This window comes from Erythrolamprus reginae, chromosome 3, assembly GCF_031021105.1.
Source record: "Erythrolamprus reginae isolate rEryReg1 chromosome 3, rEryReg1.hap1, whole genome shotgun sequence".
Taxonomy (NCBI): Eukaryota; Metazoa; Chordata; class Lepidosauria; order Squamata; family Dipsadidae; genus Erythrolamprus; species Erythrolamprus reginae.
Window position 1 is genome coordinate 200,859,337 of NC_091952.1, and position 17,940 is coordinate 200,877,276.

The 17,940-nt window shown below is 45.8% G+C and overlaps 1 protein-coding gene across 1 annotated transcript; it reads right to left on the reverse strand.

Moving 5' to 3' along the window:
- Positions 1-1,866: 1,866 nt before the first annotated feature.
- Positions 1,867-11,070, reverse strand: ADCYAP1 (adenylate cyclase activating polypeptide 1). Its single transcript, XM_070749145.1, has 4 exons — positions 10,958-11,070; positions 5,670-5,804; positions 3,988-4,083; positions 1,867-2,173 (listed from the first exon to the last, which is right to left on the reverse strand). The coding sequence occupies exons 1-4, from the start codon at positions 11,068-11,070 to the stop codon at positions 1,990-1,992; spliced, it is 528 nt and encodes a 175-aa protein (XP_070605246.1). The 3' UTR covers positions 1,867-1,989.
- Positions 11,071-17,940: the final 6,870 nt, after the last annotated feature.

Sequence of the window (17,940 nt, forward strand, 5' to 3'; positions counted from 1 at the left end):
TCAATAAATCAACAAGGAACCAAAAGAAGTAAAATATATATTTTTAAAAGAACCTTTTTTTTCTCTTAATAGTGCGTTAAGTATTTAGTAGTAGATATAGAGATATATAGTCGCTACAACAAAGGGGGAAGGGGGCCTGAAACGGTCTTACAATCAGAGCTCGCGTCATAACAAAACTCAAAAAAAAAAATGCCTGAGGCGTTCACAATATAATTTTGTTCGTTGTTGTTTTCAAGCCAAAACAAAACTGAAATGACCCGGATGGAAAACACAACATTGCGAGAGAGGCCATGAGGGAAGGGAATGTGTAAAATCTACGGGCAAACACCTAAGGCGGAAAACGTGGCTCCCCCCTGGCCAGGCCCGGAGGGGCGATTCCAAAGAGAAAAGGCCGGCCAATAGAGCAAGATGGGGGGGGGCTGGGTAGCACTGGAGAGGTGCACTGGATCCTTTGTAGCGGTGGCCCTAAATCTCTGGGGAGGGCTTGAAGATAACACGGTGCGAATTGGGGGGGGGGGTTCCCCTCGGATTATTTTGCGCCTGGCTAGAAAACGAGTTTAGCAAGGCGAAGGGTTCCGTTTGGGTCCCGTCTCCCTAATAAACTGATTTTCTAGCGGCAGAGCCTTTCTTTCTGCCCCTCCGCTGTGTCCCGCTCATCGCGCGGAAGCCTGAGAATCGACGCTTTTGACTTGGAGCCTGGATTGCCTCAATCCAAAACTCAGAAGGGTTGAGGAAGAGACATTCCTCCCGTTCTTTAAGGGGAAGCTGTCTAACTCCTGTGGTTATTTCTACGAAAAGAAAGTATGAATAGGTGCATGCGTGCAAACGCATTTGGAAACCAACTTACTCTCATGGTTTGGAGGAAGGGCTTCCCCCACGGCATCCTTCCCTGAAAAATGCATCTGGGTACGTTTTTCTCTTATTGAACGGGAGCAGCTGCAGTACTGGACAATACTGAGCACATCTTTAAGCGGACCGAAATGGGCTTGTTCTCCCATAGTTTTTCTAAGTAGCAGGAAGATCTGATGAGTGGAAGGAGGAGGGACCAAAATAAAATAAAATAAAATAAAAGACTGGAGGGCAGGAAGATGATTTATGCTGCATATTGTGCAGCCCATGAGTAACCTCACTCTTCATGGAGTTGGGGGGATTAATGCTTAGGAAGTAAGGCCATGCATTCTCTAGCCCGAGACGGGAAGGGGGAGTAATGGTCAAGGGTTTTGGGGGAAAGTCTCCCAGGGATTTAGGAAGCTCTCTGTTCAAGAGTATCCTTAAACCCCTAGGAACAATAGTTTTTTGTGAATGTACAATAGCAAGTGGAACACAGTTATTCTTTCAACCCTGTCATAAATAAAAAATACTCTCCTTTAATTGTCCATTACAAAAATAGGAATCATTCAAAGCAATGATTGTCTCCCTTTTACTCTCTCTCTCTCTCTGTCTCTCTGTCTCTCTCTCTCTCTTTTATTTTATATAAAAACATAAGCTTAGAAGAATGCCCTTGGGGGTTTTTGTGCAAAGCTAACCACTAAAGGACTATTAGTCCGGTCTGTTCACTACTCCAAAGTTTTACCCAAATCACTACCTTTCAAAGAGTAAGGTAGCTGACTGGGGATGATAGGAGTTGTAATTAAGGACATTTGAAGGGAATTTGGTTGGGGAAAGCTCTATCACTAATGTGTTCTTATCCGATATTTATTATTTTATATCTATTTATTTAAAGGGTTGGTCCACAAAGTAGATCTGTGCGTTTCTCTAGTGCTTATTCTTAATTTAATTTTTTTGTACAAAAGAAAAACAATATTATTATCAAAATAGTCATTTAATGGCTTTACTTCATACATAAATACATGTTTAGATAACATAGGAGAGTGGTGATTGATCAGTCAGTTTGGAAATGACTTTGGGGGTGGGGTGGTCCTCTCTCAGATTTTTTTTCCCCTGGGGTGGGGGACTCTTGTGTACACAGGAGTGGTTGGGAGCTCATCGCTACAAATAAGCTACTCGCCGTCCTTTGTTTTTAACTCTTTGTTTATACCTTTTACCCAGGACTGCTGCCAAGTATTTCTTGACAGCCATTTGTTTTCGGTAGCGACTGTAACTGTCTGTGAATATGCCATCCGAGTGCCTTTTAGAAAGGGGTTCTGAGTCGTCCTCCAGGCTGCTGGTCCCACTGCAAGGCAAAGAAAGAAAAGCAATCCATGGTTGGTGCAACATTGGGATCAACACAGCACCAGTAGAAGCAGAATCTCTAGGGAGGGCAAGGAAAAAGAACAACAATGTAGAGAATGGGACCATCTAACATCAGTCGGTGAAAATGGCAGACTAAGATCCCAATAACTGGGTTCTGGAGAGGCATTTTTCACACCTGGGTGGATTCTGTGAGCAGTTTCTTGAACTATTGTTTCTTTTATTAACAAGATCCTTTCAACATTAGATAACCTGCTCCCTTTGCATTTTAGGTTGCAATTGCTGAGAGTCAGCATTCCCTCTTTTTCTTCCAGGCCAAATGTCCAAACCTCCTCCCAGAAGCTTTGCCTGCTCCCGTTCCCTTTTTAAAAATTTCTTAAGGATTTTTTTTTCCAATCATAATTTGTCCGAATTCAAACATATCCCAGAGAATTTGGGCTGGGTGGGAATTGGAGTGTTGTTTTTGTTCTTCTTTACGTAGGTGGTTGGTGAACAGCTAAAGCAACACGTAGACCGTGGGGTAGAAGCAAAAGGAATCAGTGGTAGGCTCTTCCTTGAGGAGGAGACAAAGGATTTCTCTAAACCTTCTGCGGAAGTTGAGGACTGATCACAATGCAAGCCGGGGAGTCAGGAGACCAGCTCATCAAGTTCTGCATTATTCATGAATAAATTGTGTAATCCATTTTTCCCCTTCATTAAAATGTTGTCTTTTGATGATAGGTACAGTGACACATGTGCATGCTGGGCTCCTATCGGCCTGGGAGATTTGATTTCAAGCCACTAAGATTGGAGGTTCTATTCCCAAGTCCTTCTCTTGTCCTATTTATTTCATTTTTATGCCACAAAATTCTAAATAACTCCATAACTGGGAATGTGATCTTTTCTTCCTATGAGCCAGAGATCTTTAGCATTGATTCATCAAAGAGCTGGTTGGGGCAGCATCCATAAAGGACTGAAGTGTACAGGAAGAGGCTGTGTTTTTTTAATCACTTGAGCTTTTCCTGCATCTGGTGAGGTGATGCCAATGATATCATATTAAACATCATTTAGGAATAATAGTTTCATAATTCAGAGTTCCAAATCAGATAACTTTGTCCAACTGATTTTGAATGACCCCTCCAGAATACACCAACAATAGATTGCATACTAATAATATTCAGATTGGTATCCCAAGTCAAGTGTAACAGTAAAAGATTGTGGCATCTTGTTAAATGTTGTTCTGAATTTGACATCCAGACTTTGAGGAGGAGAAAGAGAGCAAGGAGATTATTGGCCAAGGAAGCAATATTATACAAAGGACCTGACTTTTGCATTCAAATCAATACTCCTGTCAAGTTTGTCCAGACAGAAATTCCACTGAGACCAAATGAGAGAAATTTATTTCCATAAAAATGCATTTTGAATTACAACCTTACAGCCCAAGCCTTGCACATTGCACAATAGCATCCAGGATGAATCAAGCTATTGGACCGCAGAAGGCTGGCAACTCGAATCAAACATTCATTTGCATGAATGAAAGAAATGTGTGTAGTGCATAGATGAAGGACTCTAATGCAAAATTTCTCCCATCAAGACTGCAAGAGATTCAAGCACATGGAAAGAAAGTCTGCACACATCTTAAGAAAAAGGAGAGGGAGAGATACACCGCTGATAATAATGATAATATATTCACGGTGTTTCACACATTTAGCAGTCCTGAGGGTGGGGTCGCCATTAAGCCTTGTTTCGGATTGTTTTCTCCCCTCTTAACACAAGCACAAACAAACAAGAACCCGCAGAGAAGAGACAGCATCTTACCCCACCCGCTTGGCCACCAGAGACCGCAGATACTTCCTTGCAGATAACTGGCCCAGCACTTTCCTGTAGGCTTTGTTAAGAATCCCATCTGCGTTCCTAAAAGGGAGAAGTGGAAAGAGCGCAGATCGATAAGCAACGAGGGATGCTGATTTCCCAATTCCCATAGACACCATAGACATCCCTCCAAACACACACACACACACGCCCCAGCCCATAAATCACCGAAGAGCAGGGAAACAGCCCCCTGGGAGGGCGCCGGCATCAGTCTGGCCCCTACTACTCGTCGCTTATTCCCCAAGGAGACCGGGGCCGCGCCTATCCTTGGCAGGAGCGTCTGGCTGTCCAGACCAGCTGCAACTTCCCCACCCTCCTCCTCTTCCCTTCGGTTCGGCTAGACAAAATAAGCCGCGATGGCTGCCAAACTCCAGATTCTCGCTTTTTCCCCCCAGGGCGGTGAAGTCTGATTTCGGCCGCCTTGCTTTGTACTGACGTCCCCTTCCCTTTGCTTACTCGCCCAGGCTGCCCCTTTTGCTGGATTCCAGAGGGACGCCAGTTGATCCTCCCTCCCTCCTTCCCCTTCATTCCTCCCTCCCACCCTCCCTCCCGCCGTCTCTCCCGCCCTCTTTCCTTCCCCTTCCTTCCTTCATTCCTTCCTCCCTCCTCTTTCCCTCCCTCCCTTCCTTCCACCCTCCCTTCCTCCCTCTTTCCTTGCCCTTCCTTCCTTCCCCCTCCCTCCCTCCCTTACATCCTTCCTTCCTTCCTCTTTCCTTTCCCTTCCTTCCTTCCCCCTTCCCTCCTTCCCTTCCTTCCTGCTTCCCTCCTCCCTCTCTCTTTCCTTTCCCTTCCTTCCTTCCTTCCTTCCTTCCTTCCTTCCACCCTCCCTCCCTTCCTTCCTCCCTCCTTTCGCCTGCCTTGCTTTGTACCGACCCCCTCCCTTTGCTTGCTCGCCCAGGCTGCCCCTTTTGCTGGATTCTTCCAGAGGGACGCCAGTTTTGATCCTCGCTCTCTCCCCCACCCCACCCACCTCCTTCAAGACAAAGCTCGGAAGCGCCTGGGAAACCCGCCCCGCCACACCCACTACAGACGTGGGCTGAGATGGATGGGAGCGCCGCCCCCGCCACCAGCCCTGGAAGCTTCCAAATACACTGCTCAAAAAAATGAAGGGAACACTCAAAGAACACATCCTAGATCCGAATGAATGAAATATTCTCATTGAATACTTTGTTCTGTACAAAGTTGAATGTGCACAACAGCATGTGAAATTGATTGTCAATCAGTGTTGTTTTCTAAGTGGACAGTTTGATTTCACAGAAGTTTGGTTTACTTGGAGTCAAATGGGGTTGTTGAAGTGTTCCCTTTATTTATTTATTTTTTTGAGCAGAGTACATCAAGGCGGAGGTGGGCTGCTAAGGTGGAACGTGTGCTCACCCCCATGGTCCAGAGGGCTAGCGGAGTCCAGAGCAATTCTGCTACTGCACCTGGGCAGGTAGTGAAATCGCGCGCGGGAGACGCAGGGGCGCCCTGGGCGCACCTGCGTGTCCGCGCGCGATTTCGCTACCTGCCTAGGTGCAGTAGCAGAATTGCGCTGGACTCCGCTAGCCCTCAGAGCCACGGGGGTGAGCACACACCTCACCCTCCCACCTTAGCAGCCCAGCTCTGCAATCCAGGCCGCCTGCGATCACCTTTTCTCCGGCGGGTAGTACAAAGTGTACACGTCGTCCAGCATGGAGGAAGGGTCGGCGATGCCGAGGGGTTCGCTGTCGAAGGCGTAGTCCGAAAGAACGTTGCCCTCTTCGTCGTACATTTCGTCTTCCAGCCTACTGAAAGAGAAGAGAGGCGCAAGCGCCGCCTTAATTTTTTTAGAGGAGGATGCAGCAGACGGGCGATTTGGGAAAGAGATAGATGAGGGAAGGGCAGCACCAGCCCTGTTTTACACACTTCTGCCGGCTGCTGCAAGAAGCCAGCAGAGTCCCTAAGGAGTTAGGCGGCATACAAATCAAAGTAAATAATAGGGTAGAGTAGAATAGAATACGGTAGGGTAGAATAGAATAGAATAGGGTAGAGTAGGATAGGGCTGAATAGAATATAGTAGGGTAGAGTAGAGTAGAGTAGAGTAGAATATGGTAGAGTGGAGTAGAATATGGTAGGGTAGAATAGAATAGGGTAGGATAGGGCTGAATAGAATAGAAAAGGATAGAGTATACAGTAATAGAATAGGGTAGGGTGGAATAGAATAGAATAGAACAGGGTAGGGTAGGGTAGGGTAGGTAGGGTAGAATGGAATGGAACTGAACAGAACAGAATTCTTTATTGGCCAAGTGTGATTGGACACACAAGAAATTTGTCATTAGTGCACATTCTCTCAGTGTACGTAAAAGAAAAGGTACATTTGTCAAGCATCATGAGGTACAACACCTAATAATTGTCATAGGGGTCAAATAAGCAATGAGGAAACAATATTAATAAAAACCTTAAGGATACAAGCAACAAGTTACAGTCATAAGTGGGGGAAGATGGGTGGTAGGAATGATGAAAAAAACTAGCAGTAAGAGTAGTGCAGACCTAGTAAATAGTAGTGCAGACTTAGTAAATAAATAAACCCGCTGCCCTTCCCGACAACCTCCAAATGAGGGAAACGGCGGTTTCCCTGTGCAAGGTGGGGATTTTGGAAGCCTCTCTCCAGCTAACTTCGAGACGACCACCTACCTTTTGGGGGAAAGGCGGGAGTAGAAAGACTGGGCAAAAAAACACCAGCCTTCCACCTCTGAGCAAGAGGTTTGCTCTCCCTAGGCTAGACACCTTGTAATCGGCCTTCCCCTTTTCAGTCTGCCAAAAGACCCCCTTCTTTTGCAAATGGACAAAGGCGGATCTGAGAGACCGGCACACTTTGGGGGATAGGGACAGCGTTCTTGTTTTTTTTAAATAAGCCAAATAAATTAAATTATTATTTTGTCTTTCTCAAGTCCAATGGCGTTCAGTCAGCTTTCACTTAACCTTGGGGGGGGGATTTCTACACACACCCCCACACTTTCCCAGGAAATCCCTCCAAAAAAGGAAGAAACGGGGTCTTGGGCACCAACGCTGGCACTGGAAGGGCAACGGAGACAGGGGCTCTATCGGGTTGGCCTCCGGAACCCCAAAGCTTGCCCCGGGAACAAAGAGCAACGCAGACCGCGGGGCCGCCCCCGGCGGACTTGCACTTTCTGGGAAACCGGGTTTTTCCCTTCCGCCCACCAGCCTCCTAATGGCGAGGAAAGTCTCTCGGGGCGCCTCTGCGCGTTTCTTGGCGAGGCGGAGTTGACAAGGTGCAGGAGCCCAACACTGAAAATCGTTGTCGGGGGAGGGGGGGGGGGGACGGGGCACACACAAACACACACAACTCTCCCACATACAGAGGACCCTTTCCTTCCTGCCTACTACGCCTTCCTTTCATCCCCCTACACACACAACCACACACAGAGAGAGAGAAACACACAAACAACTCTCCTACATACAAAGGACCCTTTCCTTCCTGCCCACTTCGCCTCCGCGCAGCCTTCCTTTTACACACAAACAAATACACACACACAAAACTCCCCCATATATAGAGGACCCTTTGCTACCGGCCCACTTCGCCCCCTTGCAGCCTTCCTTTCCTCCCCCTACACATACAAAAACAGACACACCACACGTCTCCCGTTCCCTCCGCCCTTTCCCTGCTTTTAGGTCATTGTGCATCTCGGGCGGTAGTTTCCGCTGGCAGGAGCGATCAATAATAGATGCTCCTCAAGTGTTTCTCGGCGGCTGCTAATTCGGGCGTCTCTTGCAAGGCTCGCCAGCGCCCTCGGAGCCCAGGAGGGATGGGAGGTCCCTCCGCCGGTTGCCAATGCCCGTTTCCCCCCCTCCCCCTCCCACTCCGTCTCATACAGGGGGAGAAAAAGGACGAGCGGGGATCGCCGTCCCGAGAAACGGGTGGGTGTGGACCGAGCCGGTTCGTTTCAGGACAAGCTCGGAGTCTGCGCAATTTGCGCTCCCGGGCCGCTCTTTTCTGCTCTGGCCCAGAGCGCGCCGCAGTCCCCCTCTTTCCCGTGGGAGGGGAAAGCCTGCTTTTATCCCCAGGATTGGTGGAGGGGGGGAGGAAACCCCCAACCTTTCCCCCTCCCTCATCTCCCGGCGCCAGAGGCGCCTCCCGATTCGTCTGGATTAGAAACCAGCAACGCCTTGAACTTCTTTCCAAGCTTCCCTGAAGGACTTCGCAGCCTTTTTCGTCTCCAGAAGCAAATCTTTCCTCGACCAAAGCTGGAGGTTTTTCCCCCCTTAAGTAGCTTTGGGAGATTTTCCCAAAGGTTCCAACTAGGTCCACCTTCTATTCCTTGCCAAGCCTTCATTTGATTCGTTTGGGATTTAGCTGGCAATTAATGTAGACTGCCACTGAAATAGCCAAAAGCGAATTCTCTTTTATTTTTATGTTTGCAGCATAGAAACATAAAACAGTGTTTCCCAACCTTGGCAACTTGAAGATATTAGGACTTCAACTCCCAGAATTCCCCAGCCAGCGATTGACGGCAGAAAAAGACCTCATGGCCCATCTAATCTGCCCTTATACTATTTCCGGCATTTTATCTTAGGATGGATATATGTTTATCCCAGGCATGTTACTGTGGATTTGTATAAACAAATCTGTATAAATCTTATTAGCTGTCCTCTGGTCTCTGCTTTGTTTTTTTCAGTCATGTACTACCTTGGTTTCTCTCCTATCCCTGGAAGTTACCTTTTTTTTTTTTTTGGAATATTAAAAAGTGCAAGCGGGATACCACAACAGCTATCCTTTATTGATCCCCCACTGTGGATTGTGAAATAAATCGTATGGCACATAACATTAACTAGATTCCCACACTAAATCCTTCTTCGCTGCTTTGGGACCAGTCTGGCAAACTAGCCACTGTTTGAAATTAATAGCACTAAATCTTCCAAGTAATGTGGGTTTTCTTATTCAATAGACTGTTGTAAATTTATTTTAAGGAATCGATCGATTTTTTTTAATGCAATACATTTAAATTTGGGGAAGAAATTGTGGGAAGAAAGTGACTTCAAGGCGGTAGTGAAACAACCATCCCAGTAGGAGAATCACGCCCTTCTAAGGCATGTTGGTGTACTAAACGTTTTGGGGGTTCCCCCCCCCCCTAAGAATTCCAGAAACAAATTACATAGGGGGGAAATAACTGACATGCCTGGAGGGGAGGAGGAGTCTAACATTTCCTTACAATGACAGGAAATGAGATAAGAAACCAACTGAACTGAACAGAAAATCATTGGGGATCAGATAACTCCACTGTGAGAACCTGTGTTAGCCAATCGTTCAAATCTTACAAGAAAGTCAGCAGACAGAAATCATTAGCCAACCAATGCTGACGTTTTGGCCCTATACCATGTACTGCTTGACTTCCATCTCTGGACTACACTTCAGTTCATTTAAATTTCATAGAATTAAAATTATTGGCCGCTACAAAATTAAGACACCAATGAACCTATCTCAGTTTCTGCGGTTTTATTTTTAGTGACAGAAATGTTTTTGCCACTGCTTTCTTCCAAGATAGGTTTCCAGCTTCCCATGCTAACCTACATCCCTGGGATGACCGGAATCAAACCTCTTTCAAATTAGCCAATTTACAGGCATCTACTGAAATAAACAAGCCTTGAAAATCAGGTAAGTTAGATGATATGCCAATTCTCTGAAGAACTACCGTGTAGAAAAGGAATCATTTCATTGTACATATTAGATATGATTTTAAACTTTGATTCATACTACCAGCAAGGTGCAGTGTTTTAACTGCCGCCAAATACCTTCCTCCAGTAACTTCTTTAATGCCTTCCAGACGAGATATGACTCCAGGCAACCAAATTTCAGATCAGAAATAAATAAGAGGTCTAGTGTATACACGTACAATTATATCCTGGAATCTACATAGATATTTACATAGTTTCATTGTAAGGCTGCTAATTAACACACACTGATCTAAGAGTAATATTTATTAAACGTTTTAGGCTAACTTCTGGAAAATTATGTACATTATTTAGAAGTATTTAGAAATAATATTTAGAAATAAATATTTAGAAATAAATTCCATTGGTATAACTGTCACTTACTTCTGAGCAAGCATGGCGGACATTAATGCCTAGCCTAATGATGTCTATATTTCCCCCCTTCATGTTGGAGATAAGCTCCAAGATACTCAGATAACACTTACAAAGGCTTTTTCTCCTAAACAAACACCTCGAGAGTACTATTCTAGGATTATTTGGGATTCTAACCTGAAAAGGGGAAACCACTGACTTTCAATCAGGGATTCCCAAGAGACTGTGAGGGGAAAACCTAGCCAGAAGGAACTCCCCCACCACCATCCCTTCTCCAAATTAAAATTATTGCTGCTCTGGTGGAAAGACCAGAGGAAGAATAAATCTTGCCAATTTGGGGAGGGGAAGATGGAAGAGATGGAAGTTTCCACCGAGCAATTAATTAAGCAAAACGCGTGCGCGCGCGCACACACACACATATGCACTCAAGCGCGCACGCGCGTTTTCTCCTTCTTCTTCCCTCTCAAACACGCATATGTACACACACCCCGGTCCAAATACTTGAACTTCGCACGTTTTCCCGGATGTTCCGTTTTCACAGGCTCCTAAAGAATCCCGGGCGGCCCTTCTTGGAATCTTAAGAGTCCCAGTGGACTTCGGCCCCCAGGCAGGAGGTGCAAGTGGAAGGACCGGGCAAGGACCAGCCTGTCTTTAGGAGAAGTTGCCCTCCCCCCTTTGCCAAACGTGTCGAAGTCGCCTTGGACCTGGGATTAAGTCCGCGAGCCTTAACCCGGGACAGCTCCGAGCGAGAGGGTCGCATCGCAAAGGAGCAGGCGAGCCGGGAGCGCCGGGCGGGCGAATGGAGCCAATGCTGGACTCTGGCTAAGGGGCGGGGAAGACAGAGTAGGGCACTTACCTCAGCGTGGGGTACTGAAGTCCAGCGGCGGCGGCGGCGGCAGGTGAGCAGTAGACGCTGCAGTGCATAATCAGCCCATAAAGCAGCAGGGCGAGAAACGCTTTGCTGCACATCGCCACTCTGGGAAGGAAAGAAGGAAGGAAGGTAAAGGAAAGGAAGGAAAGGAAAGATAGAAGGAAAGGAAAGGCAGAAGGAAGGAAGGAAGGAAGGAAGGAAGGAAAAGGAAAGGAGGAAGGAAGAGAAAAGAAGGTAAAGGAAAGGAAAGGAAAAAAGGGAAAGGAAAGGTGGAAGGAAAGAAGAAAAGGAAGAAAGGGAAAGGAAAGACGGAAGGAAAGGAAAGGCAGAAGGAAGGAAGGAAAGGAGGAAGGAAGGAAAGAAGGAAGGAAGGAAGGAAGGAAGGAAGGAAAAAAGGAAGGAAGGAAGGAAGGAAGGAAGGAAGGAAGGAAGGAAGGAAGGAAGGAAGGAAGGAAGGAAAGAGAGCGACTGTTACAGTTGGGCTCTTCTAGGGGCTCTGGTCCCCGCTAAGAAAGAGGCTCCCTAAGCTTGGCCCACCAGGCGCAGAGACAGCCGCCTTTGGGATGGCGCCTTTCCCCCTCCCCCTTTCCCCTCCTCCATCCCTTCCCCTCCCTTCCTGATTTACGAGCCATTCATCCCGCTTAGCTGTCCCCAACCTGGCGCCCTCCAAAGCTCTCGCGCTACAACTCCATTTACACTTTCGGCTGGCAGGATGCACATTTTAGCCCAGAGCAACCCGACCATACTGGGACTTACCATTCAATTGGAGAGAGTGAGAACGAGACTGAGTCTGGGATCCCAAAGGGCTTTCTTCCGAAGTTTCAGCGGCTAGACTCAATCCTCTTGGTCTTGGAGCATCGCTGCCTCTCTCTCTCTCTCTCTCTCTCTCTCTCTCTCTCTCTCTCTCTCTCCTTCTCTTGCCTTCCGTCCTCTGATGGGCAAAGGGAAACCGCAGAAAGGGAGGGGGCGTGTGGGATAGACAGCAGAGCGACTGGTTGTCTGGCTAACTTAAAGGGGGGGGGGAATCCGCTCAAATTACCAAAAGAAAAACAAAAGTTTGCAGAAAGTGGAGCCTGCCAGGGAGTGTAGAGAGAGACAGAGAGCAGGGAAATAGAAGCAGCAGTAGAAGAGCGGGCTCGTTGTGGGGGAAGAAGAGCCCCAGGCGACCAGAGCAGCAGCAGGTGAGAGCTAGCTGGGTTCTTCCGAGGTTGCCGAGCTTGGATCTTCCCCCGAGCTGCTTCTGACGTTCCTTGAGAAATTTTCACCGCTCTTCTTTTCTGTGTCTTCCAAGGTTGAGGAGCCTTCCGCTGTTTGCCGCTGACATCCACCCGCCTTCTCAGCTGTCAGATCTTTTGCACACTTGGCTTTCTGATCGACAGCTCTCGGTTGCACACAGGAACCTCTCTCTCTCTCTCTTTCTCCCTCTCTCTCTTTCTCTCTCTCTCTCTTGTTGTCTTGCTGAGGGTCTAGCTTATTTTCCTTCGCTGTTGATGTGGCATTCGGATTTTTATCTGCCGATGACTTTTCATTTTTGTTGTTGCAGTCACGTAATAATCAGTATCAGAAAAGACGTCACCAGTCCAATTCCTCAGGGGACATAACGACTCTATGTCCAGGATGATGCGAACAGGAGTCATAAGCTTCTCATAAGCACTTGTTCTAAGTTGCACTTCCTCCTTCTCTTCCCCCCCCCCCTCCGCAACCCCTTCCGTAGCCTTTTCAAACTAAAGTTTCAGTGAAACGCCTTTCTCAAATTTCACTTTTGTTCTCGGATTTCATTCCATTGAATGATATATTTATTTATTTTATTTATTTATTTTTAGACTGTTCTTTTACTTCTGGTAAGCCGCCTAGGGTAGCTGAGAGCGAGAGGGTGGCCATATACATTTTCTAAATAAAATAAATATTTTTTAAAGAAATTATCTTGCTCCCAAACTCCTTATTGAAAGCAGAGTGGGTGGAGAGGATAGAATTTAGTAGAAATTAATTTCAAATAAAACTCAAATAAATCATATCTTCCCAACAGTGTCTCCCTCCCTCTTTTAAACTGAAGGTCTGCCACACAATTCCTAAATACTGTATTCTTGATTACAGAATAAAAACATCTTAGAAACCGTTTGCTGGTTCAGTTCAATGCTATAAAGAGGATTGTTGCTCTTGTTCTTACTATAATCAATATTATTAGTTTGCATAAAACTGAGGCTTCAGATTCTTAAGATATTTTTAATTAGGAATGGCAATGGACAGTTTCTAGCCAGAGGGTGCATTTATTAATACGTTGGGTAGGAGAACAATTTCTTCCCTGGTGGAACTGTCCAAGCACAGTGGTGCTGAACTGGTCTTGGCAAACAAGTACCTCGGGGAAAGAATGCCATTCCGAGCTCCAATATTGGCAGGCAAAGCAATGTTAGACATTCATCACCTAGTCTGTAAAGTCCATAAACCTAGTCTGGCTTTTTGAAATTAAATTTATTTCAAATTCCTCAAAGTGTCTTGGAAAAAAAATGTTTTAAATATATTCCACGTGGCACTCCAGACTCAAAATAGGTTTCTTCCTTTTAGATGTGAGGAAAATTGCACCAGATTTTATGCTTTTTTAAAAAGATTCCATCACAACATATAATGCAATACTTTTAACAAGTAATTGTTTCTATGTTTGAAATCATAATGTCAACAATATGAAAACATAAACAAGAAGCAAATTATTAGAATGATATAATGCTGCTTTTAAAAAATTATACTATTTTCTACACGAAAGCAGTTTGGCAGTTTGAAGACTTTTCAAATCAGCACACAGATTTTTCTTAAATTGTCAAATCCAGGAAAATTCTTCAGGAAATCCTTCAAGACTTCACGATCTATTTCGTGGTCACCATCCCTCAACACCAACTATGAGCAAACATTCTTTTAAATATGAATTTCAAATAATGTCCTGTTGTTCATTTGCTTCCCTTTCAAAAGTGAGAAAAGATGATGAACACTAAGAATGAAATTAGCCATCAGGTTTTTACTTTCTGATTCAGTTATTCAGTTTATATGGGCAAATAGGAGTCTCTTGGAGCTTAAAACACAATTTTCTGTTTTCCAGCAGTGAAAGAAATATAATAGTGTAGCAATACTGTAGTAGTAAAATAATAATAGTAATAACAGCAAAAAAAAACCTCTAATTTGTGTTTGACATTTTTGTGTTTCAAAAGATTATAAACTTTTTTCCTAAGGGTGTACTGGGAGGTTTTTGCAAATCTGAAGTTTTCTGATAATAATTGGTGGAATTCTTGTGCCATCACCCTAGCTTTCTTTTCAAAGATTTCTATCGATTTTAAGAATTATGGAATCCTTCATGGAATATTTCACCACCAAAAAAGCTCTTGTTAGCTGCCTCTGCCACCTTGTGGGTAATTTAAAATCTGCATGTTGAATATTGTGCTTCAAAATCTGTTATCTCCACCACCATCAAGGTCTTGAAGATGCCCATGTCAGTTCTGTTCATGTTTTCTACCAATATTGTTCACAATAAGTAATTTCATCACTCATATAATACTCTTGTACCAGATATCTGTAATAAAACTGTGGGATAAATCAGAAGTTCAAAAATCAAAAACAGAGATTTTTTTCCCCCTGAGATTACACCAATAAACTTTCCTGTTTGGATAAATATTTGGACTATACAATTATTGCATTGTTCCTAAGTATCTTCATTTATATTGTTTATATTTTTATGATTGCTTATCACATTTTCACCACAAATAATTTTTTTTCCACCTTCAACTTGAAAAGCTGATTTTCTCGGGTCTATGTCTTATTATTTGTGAGTATGATTTATGAAAAGTGAAAATGTCTAATAAAATCAATCACATAAAATATTCACAAATACTTATTATAAAAAGACATGTGTAAAATCAAGATCAGTCTCTTACATAAAACAATACAATCAAAAATAACAATGATTAAAAAAAAGATTGCAGTCCTAAATGTGCTTATTTACAAGCATGTCTCACCGAATACAGTAGGAGCTCCTGTTTAGCAAACAAGCATAAAGCTATTGATATTCAAATTATAATTAAAATAAGCTTTCTTTCATGTGCACAGAAAAAGATTATAAATCTGGAAGAAAAAAGTCAAAGCAGAATAAGGATTGCTCCTAAGAAAGCACAAATTTATATTTCATTAGAAAGACATAATTGCTAGGTACACATAATCACTCATAATCATATGTTTAATTAGGCACACATGTGGTGTCATTAGACATTCGCAGTTGTTCAGAAATTTGAATGAAGATGCAGTTTGAAATCACAGTGAAAATTCTCTTCCATTTCTTTCTTATTACAAACTGTCAATTGAAGCGATATCTCTTCAGTGCTTCCTTTTACTTGGTTTCATCCACTTCATTTCATTTGTCAACCGGCCTTTTTAGAAAACTGAAAACAAAAAGGGAAAGTATGAAGTAGAACCTTTTGTGATATTTGTACTGCAGTATTCATAGTAAACGTAGTAAACCCGGTCCCTCAAACAGATTCCATGAGCTTCCCTTTAATAAGACAAATCATGAAATGAAATGTGACATGTTAAAGACACAGAAAAGCAATGCAGAATCATCTAGATCAGGGGTCCCCAACCACCGGGCCGCGGACCAGTACCGGGCCGCAGGGCATGTTGCACCGGTCCGTGGAGTCAGCAGCTACCGGCCCTCATCCCGCCACCCCCCTCCCTCCAGCGCTTCGCCTCCCGCCGGGCAAGAGGCCTCGGGAGGCAGGTTCTGCCGGCCACAGGACGATGGACGGGACAGAGAGGCGGGAAGGACCGAGAGGCTCAAGCCTCTTTTGGCTTCTGCGGCGGGGCGCTTTTGCGTTTTTGGCTGGGGGGAGGCAGGAGGGCCAGCCTGACCCCCTCTCTCCAGCGCTTAGCTCCCGCTGGGCAAGAGGGCTTGGGAGGCAGGTTCTGCCGGCAACAGGGCGATGGTGGGAAAGAGGGGCAGGGAGGACGAGCACCCCCATGCTTAAGCCCGCCCCCAACCACACCCCTTTCCGCCCCCACCGGGCCATAGAAAAATTGTCTTGCTGAAACTGGTCCCTGGTGGAAAAAACGTTGGGGACCACTGATCTAGATCACAAGTGCCGTACTCGCCACATCACATTGCCGTTACATGACATATTGTGATGTTTTTCCCTTCACAGAGTTGGGATGGGCATGGACTGCGCATGACACATCTGACCTGTTGGTTTGACACCCCTGCTCTAGATATATCTCAATATCTGCCTCTGTTTATCTCTCTCTCTCACACACACACACACACACACACACACACGTCACAGTACTTTCAAATCCTTTTCCTTAAATGTTGTCCTATCAAAGATTTTCATTCTCATCTCATTTTGCTCACTAATTTACTGGTCATTTTTCTCGAGAAATCCTGCTACAAGCCAACTATTAGAAATATATGTGGGCTGCATAATTACCATTACCCCGTGGCCAATGAATGTATAATGAGTCCGTGTTGTGGTTGGCTCTGGGCCAGCTCCTGCAACAGGGAATTTGGACGTTGGTTTAGGGCAGAGGTCCCCAACCGCCGGTCCGCGGACCGGCACCGGGCCGTTGGGGGTTTTCAGCCGGTCCGCGGCGCCAGGGGCCCCTCGGCCTTTCCGCACCACCAGCGGCGCTCCCCCCGCCAGCCAGCCAAGCCCCGCGCCCGCCGGAACCGGCTCCTCGCTCTCTTCCCGCCGCCCGCCGCGTTTGCAGGAGGTGGGGAGGGTCGGGCGGCCCGCCAAGGCCAGGAGGGACGCCGCTGCCCCCCCCTTCCCTCTCTCCGCCCGCCGCTGCGCCTCCTTGACGCCGAGAGGAAATGCCGGCAAAGGCTTTTCTCAGTGGAGGTCTTCAATGTCGGGGGCGCACGGGCGGTTGCACGCGCTCCCTATCTCCCTGCTAGCCCACTCGGAGTATTCAAAATAAGAAAAACCTTTGCCGGCGAAGGCTTTTCTTATTTTGAATATTCCGAGTGGGCTAGCAGGGAGATAGGGAGCGCGTGCAACCGCCTGTGCGCCCCCGACATTGAATATCACCTTCGCCGGCCCCACCTCTCCTGCAAACCCCCTTGCTGAGAGCCCGGGGCGAAAGTGCTCTCGCAAAGGTGAGGCGGGCAGGGCGTGCGCGCGTCACCGCTGAGAAGAACGGAGAACGAGAGTGAGTGATAGCAACAGACAGCAAGATAGAGAGAAAGTGAGAAAGAGAGAGTGAGAGAAAGGGGGGAAGAAAGAGATAGCAAGAGAGAGAACAAGAGAGAGAAAGAGCGTGAGAAAGAAAACAAGAAAGAGTGAGAGAGAGAGAAAGCAAAAGAGACAGAAAGAAAACGAGAGAGAAAGTGAGAAGAAGAGAGAGAAAGAGGGGGAGAGAGAGAGAAAGAGAGGGAGAGGGAGAAAGAGAGAGGGAGAGGGGGGAGAGATAGCAAGAGAGGGAGAGAGAGAAATAGAGAGGGAAAGGGGGGAGAGATAGCAAGAGAGGGAGAGAGAGAAAGAGAGAGGGAAAGGGGAGAGAGGGGGGAGAGAAAGAGAGAGGGAGAGAGAGAGGAGATAAAGGAAGAGGAGAGAGAGAAAGGAAGAGAAAGAAAGAAAGAGGGATAGAAAGAGAGAGAGAGTGAGAGATGCTCAGTGAGCCTTTCTTTGAAGTTGCCTTTCTTTCTTTCTTTCTTTCTCTTTCTTGCTTTCTTTCTTGCTCTTTTTCTTTCTCTCTTTTACCTTCCCTTCCTCTATTTCTTCTTTTCTTTCTCCTTCCTACCTTCTTCCCTTACTCTCCCCTTTCATAAGTTTCCTTGCTTCCTTCCTCTGTTCCTGTCCCTTCCCCCCTTCTTTCTTTCTTTCCTTCCTTCCTTTCCTCCCTCCATTTCTTGCTTTCCTTTTCCTTCCTCCCTTCTTTCCTCCCTCATTCCCTTCTTTCACTCCTTCCTCTCTTACTCTCCCCTTTCACACCTTTCCTTG

Bases quoted from the DNA above. Each gene is read 5' to 3' on its own strand.
- ADCYAP1 (XM_070749145.1), bottom strand. From the start codon at position 11,070: ATGTGCAGCAAAGCGTTTCTCGCCCTGCTGCTTTATGGGCTGATTATG. The intron at 4,084-5,669 runs GTGATCGCAGGC...TCTCCCTTTTAG, and splicing joins TACTACCCGCCGGAGAAAAG to GAACGCAGATGGGATTCTTA. The intron at 2,174-3,987 runs GTAAGATGCTGT...TTTGCCTTGCAG, and splicing joins CTGGTGGCCAAGCGGGTGGG to TGGGACCAGCAGCCTGGAGG.